The following is an 18,990-nucleotide window of genomic DNA, read 5'->3' as shown; positions in this document are numbered from 1 at the left end:
TTGCCTCTTGCGTTAATGAAGGTGATGTAATTGGTTGATGATGTGAGTGATTAGGAGAGTGAGAGTGGGATTCAAGACAATCTGATCTTGGTAAAAGAAAAGAAGACATGGGAGGAGGCTCTGGAACACTGCAGGGCTCTTCTCTTCAGACTGACCCCATCTCAAGCAACAACCATTTCTTTGACCTTCCACACATGCACGCTGAAAAAGACAACTGGTTTGCCAAAACCTTGATCCAAAAAGCCCAGGCCCAGGAGGTGTGGATAGGCCTTCGTTTCCTGGCAGGACACTGGCTGTGGGTGAACGGCTTCCCTCTGGAGGATCAACTGAAGCAATGACTGCCTGTCTGCCCTGCTCCTTTAACTGTAGTTTTATTGTATAGTTTGTTTCTGGTTTGATCTTCCTGACTTGAATTTAGCCATTGCTGTGTGTGAGTGTAAGTTTTAACTTTTGTCTCAACTAAATAAACATGGGTGGGAAAATATTTCATTTGTGCAGTCATGGAGATTGTTTAACATTTTAAGCTGTGAATGAAAGCCAGTTATGATGGATGGTAGGAAGTAGTTCAGTCTGACGTAGATTGCAACAACAAAAATTATTATTATTATTCATATTATTATGCACTTGGTATTTTTTTAAGACTTGTCTGAAGCGTTTGATACTGGCATGATATTCTGTTGGCTAAATTACAGTGTTAACTTTTTGTAGGTGACACGCTGAAATTGTTTACTAGTTAAGTGAGTGAAAGAAAACAGTAAGTAGTAATCAAGTGGTTGTGCTTCAAGCACTGTTCATGTAACATGTGGTGTATCAGAAGGATCTGTCTTAGGAGCTTTATTATTTCTTATTAATATAAATGACTTTGTATCAGAATGTACATTTTCTTTCCCCAGTTTGTGTGCTGACACCAACATGATTTGATCACACTGACTTATTCACAACAAGATAGATTATGTGCAGCTGTATTATACAAAGCCCAAGAGTAACAAACTTATTCTGCTCAATAAAGAGAGCTCATCCAGAATAAATGTCTACTGTAATTTAAATTCATGGTTTCAGAAACCCTTTCAAAGCAAACCATAGTGTAGGTGTTAAATACTCTGCAGTGAGAGTTTTTGGTACACCTTAATGACTCGGCCCTCAGACAACAATCCTGCTATAATCCTTTATGAAGCTGTAATCAGAAGAGAGAGAAGATCATTATTTGAATGATATAAACTTTATAATTACTGTACAATCAGGAAAAAGGGCAACACTTCTGTAGAATGCAGAGTTTGTTTTTCAGAGAAACTGAATCGAATGAACAACTTCAAAAGATCAAGGACAGAGGAAGAAAACCTCCAGAAGGGGACAGTAATGGGTAAGGATGTAAACTGCTGGAAACCAAGAGGAGGAGGAGAAGGGAGAGGAGGAGGAGGAAAATGAGGAGGAGGAGGAGGGAGAGGAGGAGGAGAAGGGAGAGGAGGAGGAGGAAAACGAGGAGGAGAAGGGAGAGGAGGAGGAGGAAAACGAGGAGGAGGAGGAGGAGGAGGGAGAGGAGGAGGAGGAGGAGAAGGGAGAGGAGGAGGAGGAAAACAAGGAGGAGGAGGAGGAGGAGGAGGAGGAGGAGGGAGAGGGGGAGGAGGAGGAAAAGGAGGAGGAGGAGGAGGAGGGAGAGTGAGGGGATGAAGGAGGAGGAGGAGGAGGACAGGTGAGAGGAGGAGGGAGAGGTGAGAGGAGGAGGAGGAAAATGAGGAGGAGAAGGAGGAGGAGGAGAAAGGAGAGGAGGAGGAGGAGTTTGTAAGGATAACATATATGACAACCAGACCCATTCTCAATATTTTCAGAGAACGTCTTATTTCTAATATTTAGTAAACAAAGACAAAGAGCGCTATAACCCTTTTTATATGTTATATTTCTCTTCATGCTCTTTTTATATTTTCCCATTTTTGTTTTTATTTCCTCCCCCTTACTGTGACAAAATCCATTTAACAGAGGATCACTCAAGTTTTAATCTGATTTTGTTTCTCCAGATGAACATCAACAGAATTATTAGTCACTAATATCTAATGTCATACATCGATAGAATAGAAGTGTTCATGATCAGTTATTTCTCCTGTTAATGTATATTAATATATAACAAAATAATAAAAGAAAAAAACATATAAACATGAGAACCTGCCTCAATTTTTCCATGGGATAACTAGTACAGAGACATTGACTGGAAAGACTTTTCTTTTTGTCCCACCGCTGATGATGCAATGATTCATCTGTCTTTGGATTCCTCTTTTACTCCATTTTTCTGGAGTTCCCTTTCCCTCCTTTTGAACAGAAACACAGATATTCATTCAAAACTCAGTCATTTTTTTTTCTATTTGGGGAATTAAATAAATAAGGAGAACAGTAAAAGGAAATTCCAAACAAGTTCGAGTAATACTTTACCCCATATGTTTTCAAAATGAAATACTTTGTTCTTTTTAAAGGCTATTGTTTATATCATATTCAAATAATAAAGCAGTGAGGGAGGATATGTACATTTCAAGAGTTTTACAATAAGTTTCATAGGTGTCCCACTGCACTTCTGGAGAAACTGAAGTTTATTATTATGATGAATAAGATCTATTATATTTGTTGTTATTATTGTTATTATTGTTATTATTGTTATTATTGTTATTATTGTTGTTATTGTTATTATTATTATTATTATTATTATTGTTATTATTATTAGGGCCCGAGCACCGACAGGGTCGGCGAAGGCCCTCTTGTAACCCTAAGGGTTATTATTATTATTCTTCCACCTAGGAGATTGCGGTGTTGGACCCCTGAACGTGAACGATATTTTTGCACACTCATCGGGCCTGGTGAAAATTGCAAGTTATTACAGGTCTTGCAAAAAAAATCTAGATTGGGGGGTATCCGCAAACTTTGTTACTTCAGTAACACTTTTTCTGACAATGTTTTCTCTCCCATACATGACTTTTAAAAACTTTGTTTAATCAAATGTTTTATTTCATTAAAGTTACTTCCTTTCATGATATCTAATCTGACACTGCAGCCAAACCTTCAAAATTGCCAAAATTGTGATTGGATCAAGAAGGCTACTTTATAATAATACAGAAGAGGCAGACATGTTTAGCTGCTGTTTATTTAGTGGAGACAAAAGATAAGACTTACACTCACACACATCAATGGCTAAATTCAAGTCAGTAAGATCCAAACAGAAACAAACTCTAAAATAAAACTACAGTTCATGTAAATCATCATGTTAACTAATGCCATTTTTAAATCCAAAAGATACATGTCTTAAAACTGTAAATACAAATGTCCCCACCATTTATCTGGGACACAAGCACATATATAAGTGTATCATAACTATAGGTTCAGCTCAGATATTGATTAAAACATTTATTTCCTCAATAAGCAAAAGAAATTCCTCTTCTCTGAACAGTCCCTTTCTGAAAACGTGCCTCCTGTCTTTGACATTGTCCCACAGTGCATCTTGGGAGCAGGGCAGACAGAAAGTCGTTTCTTCAGTTGATCCTCCAGAGGGAAGCCGTTCACCCACAGCCAGTGTCCTGCCAGGAAACGAAGGCCTATCCACACCTCCTGGGTCTGGGCTTTTTGGATCAAGGTTTTGGCGTACAAGTTGTCTTTTTCAGCGTGCATGTGTGGAAGGTCGTAGTGATGGCTGAAGTGTGTGTTGCTTGAGGTGGGGTCAGTCTGAAGAGTCCTGCAGTGTTCCAGAGCCTCCTCCCATGTCTTCTCCTCTTCAACCAAGACCAGATTGTCATAGCACACACTTTCATATATATGAGAACAGACATAATCGTACCAAAGTTTCCTATGCATTTTGACGCAGTGGAGATTCCTTTCATTAGGTTGCGTCTTGTACCAGCTTGTAAAGTTGACTTCTTTTCCATTAGTCCATTTCCAGATGTCGGGATTTCCACTGTCTGTGCGAAGACCGATCCAGCAGAAGTTACCTGAAGCACATGGATTCTGCAGTGCGTCATATTCAGCCTTATCTTCAAAAATGGCGAGGTCAGTGTGATGCTGTCTGCAGTAGCTTTGGGCATCATCCCAGGTCCTTCGAGTCGGCACATGAACATAGCTTCTGTGTTGTTCAAAACCCTGGATGAAGAGGGGGAGGCTGAAGATGATGATGAGGATGGAGAGACTATTCATCAACATGATTCCACAGATGTGACTTTAACTGACTGGTGTACACTCAGACTGTCAGTAAGAAGATCCCCTCACTGTATTCTCTGTTTAACATCTCAGGGTTAAATACCCCCAAAAAAAAAATCTATGTGGGTTGTGCCATTTCACTATTTGCTCACACCATCATCAAATAACCAATGAAAGCAGTCTGATTTACTTTGGGACAATCCTACCATCCCTCTCTGTAACATCAAACTGACCAATCACATCACCCACATTAACATGAGAAATATCAGTACACACACAAAACACACACACACACACACACACACACACTAGAATAATTGAATCATACTTAGGCTTAGTGCTTTTTTTCTCCAGTCTGATTCATTCTTGATAAATGAAATAAAAAGCAGCATGTAGTCAGGTTAGTTTTGTAAAAGTCAGTGACAATGAAGCCCAAACTCAATACATGTAAGTCTGTTTTAAAGCACAATGTGAAATAAAGAGCATTACTGTGTTAAACATAGGGTTTGCAATTCAACAAAGTTTGCCTGTTTTTTGACCACTGAAGGATGCTCCTGCTAGACAGGACTTAAGTCTGTGTAAGCATGAGAGGCTTACAATGCAAGGACCTGAAAAGTCATAGGTAACACAAAGGTTATCAACAGTGGTGGACAAAGTACACAGCTTCATTACTTAAGTCAAAGTATAGTATTTTCTCAAAGTATGATGGCAGTCAAGAATACATAGGAGTAAATCCTGTTACATTCTGTTTATTTAGAAACCATTACTTGAAATCTCTAAAAACTATATCATGGAAAAAAACACAGACACTGAGTTACTCCAAGCACAGACAACTTAGTCTGAAATTTTCATCTGGAATGAAACAAACGTTACGTAGCTCAACACACTCTCTCAGGTTGGACAGTGAATGTTTGTTTGTTTGGGCAGAGTGGGAAACAGGGAGAACATTTCAAATGATACGTATCATTCTTCATTTTAAAAACCTCTAATACGGGCTGAAGATATGACCGTGGGTGCTCAGGTGGAGAATTATAGCCTTCATTACCACCTCTACATGAACTGTCTGATCTGAGTGATGCTCTGTGTTTGCTCCACGTTCAACCATGGAGACGCACGATATACAGGTACGACTAAACCACTGAGACAAACAGAACTACACAAACACAGTTTACTGTCTTAGGATCAGATTTCGGAAAAGAGAAGGAAATTCATGAGCTGACTTCAAAGCTAAAGTAGTGAGTAACTAGAGCACTGATAGAAATGTAGTGGAGTAAAAAGTACAATAATTGTCTTCTGAATGTGTTGGAGTTAAAGTAATAAGTATCCCCAAAAAATAATACTCAAGTAAAGTATAGATACTCAAACAATGTACTTGAGTACTCTACTCAAGTAAATGTACTTTGTTAGAGTCAACCACTGGTTATCAAAAGCAGCATCAACATAAAGTATATTGAAAATAAACTCATATACAGTATTTTTAGGTCTTATAAAAGGATAGGGTTCAGTGATAAAAAGTGCAGTATATGAAACAGAGTTCACAAGTTCTGTGCAGCGGAGGGATGTCATGAAGTCTCCCCTGTGGTGTAAATGTCTAGAACATCATCAACCAATAACCACCAGTTTGTGGTTTGCTTTGTAAATACAGTCACCCTTATCTTACAAAAGTGGGTCCAGACTTCAAAAAGACATTCCATGTAGGTTTCCACAGGTTTTCCAATTTATCTGTCCTTTCTTTGATCCCAACTCAACTTTATTTATATAGAACCTTTCATACATATAAACATGCAGCCCAAAGTGCTTCACAAAATAACAGAGACACAAAACAGCAGCAATGGTAAAATTAAAAAAGGCATGATTATAAATAAGATATTTAAAAATAAAATAAAGTCAATACAGTAAAATTAATAAAATAAGTAAGAGTTAAAAATAAGGTAGCATTGACAAGGGTCAGATGATTACAAGAAATAGATAAATAAATAATTAAATAAGATGAATAAATGTTAAAGCAATGATTATAGCAGTCCAGGGCTAAAAATCAATTACTCCACCCAGAGAGCTTTCTGCATCTTTCTGTGATAAAAAAGGTCAGACTTTTGCCATGTTTCTGAGATGATAAAATGAAGTACTTACGACCTTGTTAAAATAAGCATTAAAATTAAAATCTGAATTTCTCTGTCCTTTCTTTGACCATATAAGTTACTCTCCTTCACCTATTCATATACCAAAGGTATATCCATTTTCTTCCAGGATAGAGCCATCATCCTCCAGACCTGCAGGAATCCAACAACAATAAAAGTTCTGCTTTAAGTTTGCAGTAAAATCTTTTGGGTTTAGACCCAAGATTTGGTTTCAAACAATTGTTTTTCAGTATTAGTATTAGTATTAGTAACAATTTCATACACAGTGAAACTCTGTTTCTTTTCTTTTGAACATTTGACACAAGTGTCTGGGATGTCAAGAACAGAAATCTTCCCGCTTTGTTTCTTTTGTCCTCTTTAGTATCTATTTTGCATGCCTTTTACCTGTCTGCAGTGGACTCATGACATTGGAGTAGCACAGAGTGTCATCTCCATGGGTCGCCACTTTAACGTGGTGGAGGGGCTTGAGTGCCCTAATGATCCTAGGAGCTATGTTGTCGGGGGCAATTGCCTCTGGTAGGGACTCCGAAGGCAAACAGGTCCTAGGTGAGGGGACAAACAAAGTGCGGCCCACAGACACCTGATGACAAGTAAAAACAGGAAAATGTACCCTGTCCGGAGGGCCACCGGAGCCTCACCCTGGAGTCAGACCTGGGGTTGGGGCCTGCAGGCGAGCGCCTGGTGGCCAGGCCTTTACCCATGGGGCCCGTTTGGGTACAGCCTGATTGTGGACATGGATTCGTCCTCCTGTGGGCTCACCACCCGCAGGGGGAGTCACGGGGTCAGGTGCAGTGGGGATTGGGTGGCAGCCAAAGGAGGGGGCCTAGGGGGTCCGATCCACGGTTACGGAAACTGGCTTTTGGGACATGGAACGTCACCTCTCTGGTGGGGAAGAAGCCATAGTTGGTGCGGGAGGTTGAGAGATACCGGCTAGATATAGTCGGCTCACCTCTACGCACGGCTCGGGTTCTGCAATCAACCCCTTGAGAAAGGTTGGAAACCTCTTCTTTGCTGGAGTTGTGCCGGGTGAGAGGCAGAGGGCAGGTGTGGGCTTGCTCATAGCTCCCCAGCTCTCTGCCTGTGTGTTAGAGTTTTCCCCAGTGGAGGAAAGGGTTGTTTCCCTGCGCCTTCGGGTCAGGGAATGAGTCCTGACTGTTGTTTGTGCTTATGCACCAAACAGCTGTTCCGAGTACCCACCCCTTTTAGGAGTCTTTGGGACGGTTGCTGGAAGGCGCCCGACTGGGGACACCATTGTCCTACTTGGGGACTTCAATGCTCACGTTGGCAATGACAGCGTAACCTGGAGGTGCGTGATTGGGAGGAACGGCATGCCTGATCTGAACTCGAGCGGTGTTCAGTTACTGGACTTCTGTGCTAGTCACAGTTTGTCCATAATGAACACCCTGTTCGAACATAAGGGTGTTCTTAGTTCACACACACACACACACACACACACACACACACACACACACCCACACCCACACGCACGCACAAAACACACACACACACATACACACACACGCACACAAACTAAAATAATCAAATTAAACTGAGGCTTAGTGCTTTTTTTCTCCTGTCTTATTGATCCTTGGTACATAAAATAAAAAGCAGCATGTAGTCAGGTTAGTTTTGTAAAAGTCAGTGACAATGAAGCCCAAACTCAATAAATGTAAGTCTGTTTTAAAGCACAATGTGAAATAAAGAGCATTACTGTGTTAAACATAGGGTTTGCAATGTAACATAGTTTGCCTGTTTTTTGACCACTGAAGGATTTTCCTGCTAGAAAGGGCTTAAGTCTGTGTAAGTATGAGAGAGGATTAATGTTCTTTACTCTGTTGTTCAAAACATGTCCTTACAAATCTTTGCCTTTATTTGTTTAAGTAAAACGTAGAAGCAGGTGTTCCCTCTCTTGACAAACCAGAATTTGCTTTGTAAATAGAGTCACCCTCAAGTGGGTCCAGACTTCAAAAAGATGTTCCATGTAGGTTTCCACAGGTTTTCCAATTTATCTGTCCTTTCTTTGATCCCAACTCAACTTTATTTATATAGAACCTTTCATACATATAAACATGCAGCCCAAAGTGCTTCACAAAATAACAGAGACACAAAACAGCAGCAATGGTAAAATTAAAAAAGGCATGATTATAAATAAGATATTTAAAAATAAAATAAAGTCAATACAGTAAAATTAATAAAATAAGTAAGAGTTAAAAATAAGGTAGCATTGACAAGGGTCAGATGAATACAAGAAATAGATAAATAAATAATTAAATAAGATGAATAAATGTTAAAGCAATGATTATAGCAGTCCAGGGCTAAAAATCAATTACTCCACCCAGACAGCTTTCTGCATCTTTCTGTGATAAAAAATGTCAGACTTTTGCCATGTTTCTGAGATGATAAAATTAAGTTCTTGCAACCTTGTTAAAATAAGCATTAAATCAGCAAGCATAAAATCTGAATACAAAACCACTCCCAGCTTTGTGGCCTTTAATTTAATTTGCCTGTCAAAATGTCTCAGAGTTGTTTGGAGTTATTCCCGGGCCGCTTTGGGTCCTACTTAAAGAATTTCAGTTTTATCTTCGATTGGTTTTAAAAAGTTCTTGCTCATCCTTGCATTGATGTCAGAAAGGCAGGCAGTGAGGGAGTGAAGAGCATCTGGGTCATATGGTGAGACAGATATATAGTTGGGTGTTGTCTTTATGGTATTTGATATGATGGCTGGAGATAATGTGGTAAAAAAGTATAAGGAGAATAAAATCGGCCCAAGAATGCTTCCTTGATGAATTCCATAGTTAAAATCATGTGTCTGAGACACAGAAGATCATATAAGTTACTCACCTTCACTTATATGATCTACCAAAGGTGTATCCACTTTCTCCAAGGATAGAGCCATCATCCATCCGACAACCTTAAATTTGGTTTGGAACAATTGATTTCAGTATTGTTTTTGCTTCATACAATTTCATACAAAGTGAAACTCTGTATCTTTTCTTTTGAACATTTGAAACAAGTGTCTGGGATGTCAGGAACAGAAATCTTCCCACTTTGTTTATTTTGTCCTCTTTAGTATCTACTTTGCATGCCTTTTACCTGTCTGCAGTGGACTCATTTGACATTGGAGTAGTACAGAATGAAGAAATTGTTCTCTCTCTGTTGCGGTGTGAAAGAACGAGATCACTGAAATGAGATAGTGGTGGTTAAAGATATGATTATTTTCATGCTTTTTTGAAAGAACTATGTATGAAAACACTCATGAAAGTAAGGAGGTTACCGTTTATATAAAGGTCCTCTATTCTCCTCACACATTTGTTTGCCTTGATTGTGAAACCTCCATATGCTCTTCTGGCCGTTATGTGTGTGTTACCTCATTAAGGAAGGAGCAGGAGATCGTGTGAATTTCAACAGTTGGCGCCTGCTTAGGGCCCTGTCACACCTTAACGATTTAGCCGGCGTATCCTGGCCATAGACTGTAAAGAATGTGGACGTAGTATCCGTGACGTCACCCATCTGGTTCTGAACGCTGTTTTGAAGCCAATTGGCAGCAGGAGCCATATTGCTTCTGTCGAGCCAGTGTGACGTAAAGAGGCGGGCTTTGAGCCTCCTAGCCAACAGCTGCAGTGTTCCTGCAGGCAGCTGTGCCTCTCATTGGAAGACTAGTAATCTCAATATCTTCGAAATTGCCGAATTAGAAAAAAATTCACCCTCCTCACAGTGAGAGGACATCAAGTAATGAGCTATCCAGACTACACTCATCTTTTGTACCAGGCTGTAAACATGTTTATTTCTGCTGTAAAGATCGTCTTTTTCCCATTCATGTGTATGTGACTTCTGGTACTTCCGGAGCCAGCCTCAAGAGGATCCTCGATGAACTGCAGCTTTTAGCACTTCCGCATTGACTCATATTTTTAGACCGGAGGTTGCCGCTTGATGCTGGCGTATAAAAAAAATGGCGAGCACGCTGGTGTACGTCGCATAAGTCATCGGTCATTTTTGTATAAGTTAAGAGCACGCTGAAGCACTCTGGTATACGACGTACTGCAGCGTGTGGATCATACGTCCGGCACACGCCTGCCATAAGTTGTAGGTAAGTTATGCAGTCGTTGACACATGTAGCTGTGTGTCTGCATGTGTGTGTGAGCGGGAGAAGCCTTGGAGTCAGAGGTACGTTAGACTTTAGCGTTGTCTGTCTTTTGCAATGCCATCACACATCAAGCTGATGAATCCACGAACCTTTTCTCCGCAGTGACAGAAACCACTGACTGTGGCCCCAGTAGCTCCATGTGAACAATGAAATTAAACGATTGCACTTAAAATAGGAACAGTTCACCTGCTGTGGCCTGAACGCACACTCTCACACCTTCCTGGTCCGCGTGGACTTGAATTGCGTGCCCACTTGAGTGTAATCAAATGTCTCTGGTGGGATTGCTGCAGGGGCTACTGTCATGAGGTTTTGGACTTTTGCCTCGGACAGACAACTTCTCATGGCTGTTTGGATGTTGTTTTAGAGGCTGAATCTGCGCTCTGCTGCAACAGAGATTGGAATTACAAGCGCAACTTCAGCCAGTTTTGAAATTAGGTTCTCCAAGTGAAGTGATCAGAAGTTGGCAAGACTCTCTGAATGAGGGGTTTTCTGATTCCCCAAGCACTCGCTTCAGCGAGAGGAAATCCTGCAGTATGCGCTCCTCCTGCAGCAGTGGTTCAGCTGCACCGGTCTGTGATGATGAAACAATGAAACAATATTGGGTCTGTTATTTCCACTGTCTTTGTGAGGGAGATGGATACAGTGTGGCCCGATGCAGGGTCGCTGTTATAGTTGTCTGGGTTGCCGCTGGACACGGACGGGGATTTTGTGGAGCAACGTTAGCTCTGGCCTTTATGCATTCCTCAGATTTCAGTTTGTGATTTTGTTTCAGATGGTTGAACAGATTAGTTGTGTTACCTTGCGGGGCAGACACAACTCTGCCACACTCTTCACATATGACTTATTCTTGTTCAGCATCACTTGCCCTGAATCCGAAACAAGTCCAGACAATGGATGTTGAGCCTTTTCGAGGCACTAGATCCTCACTATGATGCTCTTCATCTCCAATTGCTGCTGACTTTTCTCTCTCGACATGACTCGCTCTCATCTGTCCAATGAGTGACTTGAGGCTGCCGCTGCAGGGTACACTCGCTTGTTGTTTAGGAAGCTTAATGAAGGCTTAACCATGCGTTCGCCCCCTGGTGGTTGGCTGACTCGTTGAGAAAGTGCTTGATCAGATATGCAGCAGAACCCGCATTTCAAATGTAAATATCGCAGACGATAAGGTTAATTTAATCGTGGCGGCCAAAATCATGATCACGATTGAAATGTGATTAATTGTGCAGCCCTACTGTCTTCCTTCTCTCAACGTCTTTTCTCTGCTCATCAGTGCTCAGTCTTTTACTGCCAATTGTAAGTTTTGTGCTCTTCAAATAAATTGTAAATTGAGTAACACTTTAAATCATCCATGTTGTTTACTGAGGCAACTGGAAACAATCGTTTTTGCCACTTTGTCAACAAGAAGAGGTGTAATGAATGTCTGTTGATAGTTGATATACAGTAGCTGTCTGTCAGTCTGTCTGTCTGTCTGACTGTCTGTCCAATCTCTCTTAAGGTCAACTGGCTACACCTGCCCACAGAGCCAAAAGTGAAATGGTCATGTTAAAGTTCAGGCTGCAGCTTCAACACTTTAGATACTTTTCATCATGCTTACATCTCTCAGTCTGTTCTGTTGCCTCCTTCTTCACCATCTGCTTACAGTGGGGCAAAAAAGTATTTAGTCAGCCACTGATTTTGCAAGTTCTCCTACTTAAAAAGATGAGAGAGGTCTGTCATTTTCATCAGAGGTACACTTCAACTATGAGAGACAAAATGAGAAAAAAAAATCCAGGAAATCACATTGTAGGATTTTTAAAGAATTTATTCGTAAATTATGGTGGAAAATAAGTATTTGGTCACCCACAAACAAGCAAGATTTCTGTCTCTCACAGACCTGTAACTTCTTCTTTAAGAAGCTCTTCTGTCCTCCACTCGTTACCTGTATTAATGGCTCCTGTTTGAACTGGTTATCTGTATAAAAGACACCTGTCCACAGCCTCAAACAGTCAGACTCCAAACTCAACCATGGCCAAGACCAAAGAGCTGTCCAAGGACACCAGGAAGAAAATTGTGGACCTGCACCAGGCTGAGAAGAGTGAATCTACAATAGGCAAGCAGGTTGGTGTGAATAAATCAACTGTGGGAGCAATTGTAAGAAAATGGATGACATACAAGACCATTAATAATCTCCCCCGATCTGGGGCCCCACGCAAGATCTCATCCCGTGGGGTCAAAATGATCATGAGAAGGGTGAGCAAAAATCCCAGAACTACACGGAGGGACCTGATGAATGACCTGCAGAGAGCTGGGACCAAAGTAACAAAGGCTACCATAAGTAACACACTACACCGAGAGGGACTCAAATCCTGCAGCGCCAGGCGTGTCCCCCTGCTTAAGCCAGTACATGTCCAGGCCCGTCTGAAGTTTGCCAGAGAGCATATGGATGATCCAGAAGAGGATTGGGAGAATATCATGTGGTCAGATGAAACCACAATAGAACTTTTTGGTAAAAACTAAACTCGTTGTGTTTGGAGGAAGAAGAATGCTGAGTTGCATCCCAAGAACACCATACCTACTGTGAAGCATGGGGGTGGAAACCTCATGCTTTGGGGCTGTTTTTCTGCAAAGGGGACAGGACGACTGATCCGTGTTAAGGGAAGAATGAACGGGGCCATGTATCGTGAGATTTTAAGCCAAAACCTCCATCCATCAGTGAGAGCACTGAGGATGGAGCGTGGCTGGGTCTTCCAGCATGACAATGATCCCAAACACACCGCTCGGGCAACGAAGGAGTGGCTCCGTAAAAAGCATTTCAAGGTCCTGGAGTGGCCTAGCCAGTCTCCAGACCTCAACCCCATAGAAAATTTGTGGAGGGAGTTGAAAGTCTGTGTTGCCCAGCGATAGCCCCAAAACATCACTGCTCTAGAGGAGATCTGCATGGAGGAATGGGCCAAAATACCAGCTACAGTGTGTGCAAACCTGGTGAAGACTTACAGGAAACCTTTGACCTCTGTCATTGACAACAAAGGTTATGTTACAAAGTATTGAGTTGAACTTTTGTTATTGACCAAATACTTATTTTCCACCATAATTTACAAATAATTTCTTTAAAAATCCTACAATGTGATTTCCTGGATTTTTTTCACATTTTGTCTCTCATAGTTGAAGTGTACCTCTGATGAAAATTACAGACCTCTCTCATCTTTCTAAGTGGGAGAACTTGCAAAATCAGTGGCTGACTAAATACTTTTTTGCCCCACTGTAGGTCAGGGGTTCCCAAACTTTTTGGACCCTGACCTTCAAAATAACCCTGTACTGGTGACCCCCACTGTCCCTCAACGTGGTTAAACACTGATCACAGCCATGCATTAGCACTAATCGGACAATCGAAATATACAACACAAAAAATTGGTTAAAAGCAGACTACATGTAATGATCATGTTTAGACCATAGACTGTATAAATAATGGACGTGGTATCTGTGACGTAACCCATCATTTCCTGAGTGCTGTTTTGAAGCAAATTGGTAATGTGGAACTCAACCAGTCAAAGTGTGAGGTAAAGAGGCGGGGTTTGAGCCTCATAGCCAACAGCTATGTGTTCCCGCCTGTCAGTCAAGTCAGTCATGTCCTTATATGGGCAAAAACTCGTAATCTTAATATCGTCTGAACCGTCACGTTAGAAAAAAAATCACCCCCTGTGTGTACAGTGTGTGCTGATAGAGAAATTAGCTACTTGGAGCCAAGCCGTTTTTTGAACCAGGCTGTAAACATGTTTGTTAATGCTGTAAAGATTGTATTTTTTTCAACCGGAGGTTGCTGCTTGGTTTAGACAAAGTCTTCCAATGAGAGGCACAGCTGACTTGATTGACAGACAGGAACACTGCAGCTGCTGGCTAGGAGGCTCAAAGCCCGCCTCTTTATGTCACAATCGCTCGACAGCAGCAATATGGCTCCAGCCGACGATTGGCCTAAAAATAGCGCTTCAGAAACAGATGGGTTATGTCACGGATATTAGATCCATATTTTATACAGTCTATGGCTTAGACTGTAGCAGTTAGCTGACATATAATGTTAAATAAGCAAGCGCACAGGTGTGTGCTTTTGAGTTCCATGCTGGCTTAAAGTCTTTGATGCTTGATTTAGGTGGTCTGAAAGAAATTAGTCTACCAATGTGCATGCTGCTGTGTTTTCTGTGCTGATGTGAATTAACCTGCTGCAAATGATGCTGTTGTTAATCCATCTTAGTCACCTCAGGGGTCAAATGGCAGTAGAGAAAAGAGAAAACTGATGACCCCTTATGTATTTTCACGGTTTTATTTAAAATTTAACTACCACTTGTATATATTTAAACAGCAATGAATAAAAAAAATATGCAATTTTATGATCTTAGTTTAGTTTAGAAAACTTTAATGTCCTCCAAGAGACAATTTGTGGTACAGCACAGCATTGAAAAACACAACAACATGAAAGGTACATCAGACACACACAACAAAATGATCCAAACAACCCATAGTAGCTGTCTCTAAAATCTGTGTAGTCTTCATGTTACCTGCAACCCGATGCATGTACAAATACGTCAGCAACTAAACAGCAACTACAGAATGTTTAGACAACAGAGGTAACAAAAGTAACAAAACAAAACAACTCACGACACTGACACTGACACGTTGTGCTGCTGGTCGCTATGGTGCAGCGCCCATGTCTAAAATCTTCCTTCTTTTTAATTGTTGCCCTTTTTTTAGAAGGCATTGTGCTCCACAACGGTGTCTGGCATCCCCCAAGGAGTTCCTGACCCCCACTTGGGATCCACCAGTGAAGTTATTTTGGTTTAGCCTTTACATACCTTAACCTGCACCTGTCCTTTAGTCATACACATTTCATCATGCTGATTGTCTTGGTTTTAACACCTCATTTTTCTCTGTATTCAAGAACAATTTGTCATGAATCTCCGGAGAAACTAAGCCTTTGGAAAAGAGTGACATGAAGCTGTTTAATTTACACCAGCCACACATAATAATCAGATAACTTTATTCAGTTCAAAAACTCACTTTTTGTTTCCTTTTTCTTTTAATTGTACAGAAAAAAAATTGTTTCTCTCATTTGTGTCATACACTGTGCACACAGTGAGTTAGGGTGCATAGACACATTCTGGCCACTGGAGGGCAGTGATCAGCTATAGAACAATGATGCAGGCCTGCTCTGAAAATGCATTTTCTTTGTAAAGTGGACCACAGGCTGTCTTGAACACTAAACTATCTACAGTGGCCCAGAGTCAGAGACCTGTAAGAAGACCATAGCAATGATTATTTTGTTTGGGTTTGGGTTTTTGAACAGTATTTGGTGTCAGTGTTGCATATTATTTTAATTACAAAGCTTGCATGTGATGTTTGCTGTCTTTCCTCTCTTCTCTTAACATAAGTTCATCACTTTTTTCACCCCAGTATGAGTCACAATCACGTACTCTTGAGATTTTTCATACCTGCTATTATTATCAATAAGTATATCAACTATTCTAAATCATATTATTATCTAAATGTAACTGTTAGTTAAAATGATCACGTTTACTCCTAACAGACAGACCTCTCTAAAGAGTAGGATTAAGGGTCTGCCCGCGGATAAATATCAAAACAGCAAGACTGGAAAATTGTTTCCAATCTCTGATTCATGGGGCTAATATAAAAAGAAGTGCTTTTTCCACACGCAGGGAAGATTAAGCATTATTTTTTTATGTTTATGTTGAGGGGTAATTTTCATCCTGAGATCACAGCAGAGGAGCTCTGAGCAAACCAGTAGAGAACTTGCACTCAAAACACCGACAGTGCAAGCCTGAAAGTGTTCAAATTATGTATTAAGACTCCTGTGAGGAACTTTTACTCACTTCTTCAACCCCTGTGGACAAAGCAGGGGCTGTAATCTTTTTGCTGATTTTGCCCTGTTTATGTTTTTCTTTTCATACAAAAAAAGGTACCTGCTTTTTGCCAGTCAAATATTCAGATCTTTGCCATGGAAAATGTTAAAAAACATCCTCTACAGCAGGGTTTCTCAAACTTTTTTGGCTTGTAATGAAAGATGACACACATTCTATACTTTTGTAGTGCAATATTTTCAGAAATAATTCAAGATTGAGGCAGCTAGTACCTTTGATGGCCCAAGGAGCACACCGATTTATTTCTGTCAAACAAGAATCAATTCAACCACCTGTCCATCGTTATCCTCCTGGCCATGCTTTTATTAGCATGCAAATGTGATGATCGCTTGCTGAAAAATTGACGTCAACAGACGGAGGCCGTCTGGTCCAAGCGGTTTTGCAATTAATATATTTTATGAATGAATGCTCAATTTGGAAAAAGTGCCCTATTTGATGTTGCATTGAAATAAAAACTAAACGCTGTTGATAAAGTTGTTTCTAATCAGATTTTTTTTAAATATGTTGTGATGCAAATTTTTTATTTACATTTGTCACGTACCCCTTGAAGTACTCCCACATACCCCTAGGGGTACGCACCCCGTTTTGAGAATCACTGCTGTACAGGGTGCTGTTTATTACTCTGTCCAACACCCTATGGCAGCAGTTTCATGCATTCAAAATAGATGTAAATAGTCAAGCAGCTTCACTTTTGTATTTATTCATAAAGATGCATCTTTATTTTCTCATTTTGTTCCATAACCAGCTAAACAAAATCCTCACAGGAGCTTTAAATAATGGATTCACAAATCAATTAAAAGCACAGGATTGAAACAGGCTAATGTAGAATGAAATGGAGGGATGATAAGGTTGTTCTGGCGCTTTTTTGTGTGCAAACTATGACTGCAAGATCACAATTAGTCATACCAAGACCATGTTATTTCCGTGTGCTTTTAGATGACACATTTGTCCATGCTTAAGTTTAAAAAAGGAGGCATGTTTAGTCTTGGACATAATTCAGGCTAAGGCATATTTTCTGTCTTTTTTTTGTGTTTTATTATTTTTGTATTCTATGTGTCACATTATCTCTACATTTCCACGTGAAATCAATGGATTGAAAGACTATTCTTCGACGTATTCAGCACTTGAACGCAGCATCAGGCCATCCTGTCAATCATCGGCTCGCGACGGTCACCTGACCAAAACTCGTAGTCACGTGACCGATATTCCATCCTCGCCATTTTGCAATGTGTGAGAGAGAGAGGCCACTTTTTATGGCTAACGAATAAAACACAGCAGGTTTATGTGTTGAGGACAAAGAGCGTCGAGTTTTCTCCACGTGTCAGTGAGTATATTTTTATTAAAACACAGACACGAGCCTTTTTGTCACTCATTAACAGAAACGATGCTTAAAATGTCCTTTTACATTCATGTGAGCTAGCACTGTGAGACTCGTGTGTGTGTATGTGTGAGTGTGTGTGTGTCTGTGGGAGTGTTTGTATAGCAGGCAGCAAGCTGTGAAGCTAACAGTGTGTGTGTCCTGCTGTCTTTTACTTTGTAATCCATCAAAACATCTCTATATGCTTTTAATAGCGTGAGTTTGCTTACATGAGCCTGGAGGTGCAGCAAAGTAGTTACTCCATGTTGCATGGGGAGTTGGGGGGCTGTGTCTAACTTCTTTCCACTGGGGGAGTGAAAGTGGATGCAATATTTTTAGACCCTGACATAGCAGGGGCTCATCTGAGACCGGCCAGGGCACATGATGGTGACCACAGAGAAGCTGCACTCACATTTACAGCTTATGGACATGTGGACAAATCTGAACTAAAAGCCTGTGCAGAGGAAAATCCTTGAGGTATTTGACCATGAGATGTTCAGCTTCCACTTTTCCATAGTTAAGATCAGACATTATAAAAATTAAAACAAGCCAGTTATTGTTGCTGCAATTATGTATGGCTCCAGCCTCAGTAACAGTAGGCTGGTTGAGGTTATAGTCAGTGCTTCTTCCATGTGGTAGCTCCTTCCCAAGCATGCCTCCTCCTGCTGTTTTGATTCAGCCACACAGATGCAGAAGTAGGAGAAAGAGGAAGGTGAATTGTGGTCAGAAAGTGAGAACCGGGAAAGTGTTGTGTTTCCTCAGATTAAAGGATTAAAACCCACAAGTTTTCTGACCATTTCCCTCCAGATGAGTTTGTAAACACAGGCACATGGTCCTCCTCCTCCTCCTCCTGTCTGAAAGGCCTTTATTGACCAGCAGAGACAGGTCTTATCATGAATGCATTCAGCTGTCACACTTATCTTGGGGGTCTTTTGGGGCTGCTTCCTCTCCTCCTGAACAGTGGAAGCCTTTCACTAGACTCGTGGTTAAACTGCACTTCAAAATAAAAACATGATCAATCATTTACTTGTTTTTGGTAGAAAGGAGCTCCTTCTTTTTTCTCCAACAATAAAAAAATGTTGGCTATGATATACATTGAACTATTTAGATCAATGTTCACTTTTCATGCTCATTTCTCTCACTTAATGGGCTGAACTGCTAATCTCACACTCAGCTCTCAGATTAAAGACATTAATATAAGTGCAAGTTTCAGATCTTATAACTGATCACACGGTTCAGTTATATCTAACATGAGTTTGCAAGCTTTTCCCCATATTT

At 40.7% G+C, this 18,990-nt stretch overlaps 2 protein-coding genes across 2 annotated transcripts in view; one reads left to right on the top strand and one right to left on the bottom strand.

Moving 5' to 3' along the window:
• Positions 1-3,121: 3,121 nt before the first annotated feature.
• On the bottom strand, positions 3,122-4,222 carry LOC117810739 (macrophage mannose receptor 1-like). Its single transcript, XM_034680674.1, has one exon. The coding sequence runs from the start codon at positions 4,168-4,170 to the stop codon at positions 3,385-3,387; it is 786 nt and encodes a 261-aa protein (XP_034536565.1). The 5' UTR covers positions 4,171-4,222; the 3' UTR covers positions 3,122-3,384.
• A 13,315-nt stretch (positions 4,223-17,537) lies between these two features.
• Positions 17,538-18,990, top strand: part of znf507 (zinc finger protein 507) — a 34,739-nt gene continuing 33,286 nt past the window's right edge. Inside the window, exon 1 of the mRNA XM_034679910.1 lies at positions 17,538-17,679. The gene's annotated coding sequence lies outside the window, so the exon portion shown is untranslated. The remainder of the gene's footprint in view (positions 17,680-18,990) is intronic.

Source organism: Notolabrus celidotus, chromosome 3, assembly GCF_009762535.1.
Source record: "Notolabrus celidotus isolate fNotCel1 chromosome 3, fNotCel1.pri, whole genome shotgun sequence".
Classification (NCBI taxonomy): domain Eukaryota; kingdom Metazoa; phylum Chordata; class Actinopteri; order Labriformes; family Labridae; genus Notolabrus; species Notolabrus celidotus.
The sequence above is the reverse complement of the archived record's forward strand: the minus strand, read 5'-3'. Positions and strand labels throughout refer to the sequence as shown.

Bases quoted from the DNA above. Each gene is read 5' to 3' on its own strand.
- LOC117810739 (XM_034680674.1), bottom strand. From the start codon at position 4,170: ATGTTGATGAATAGTCTCTCCATCCTCATCATCATCTTCAGCCTCCCC.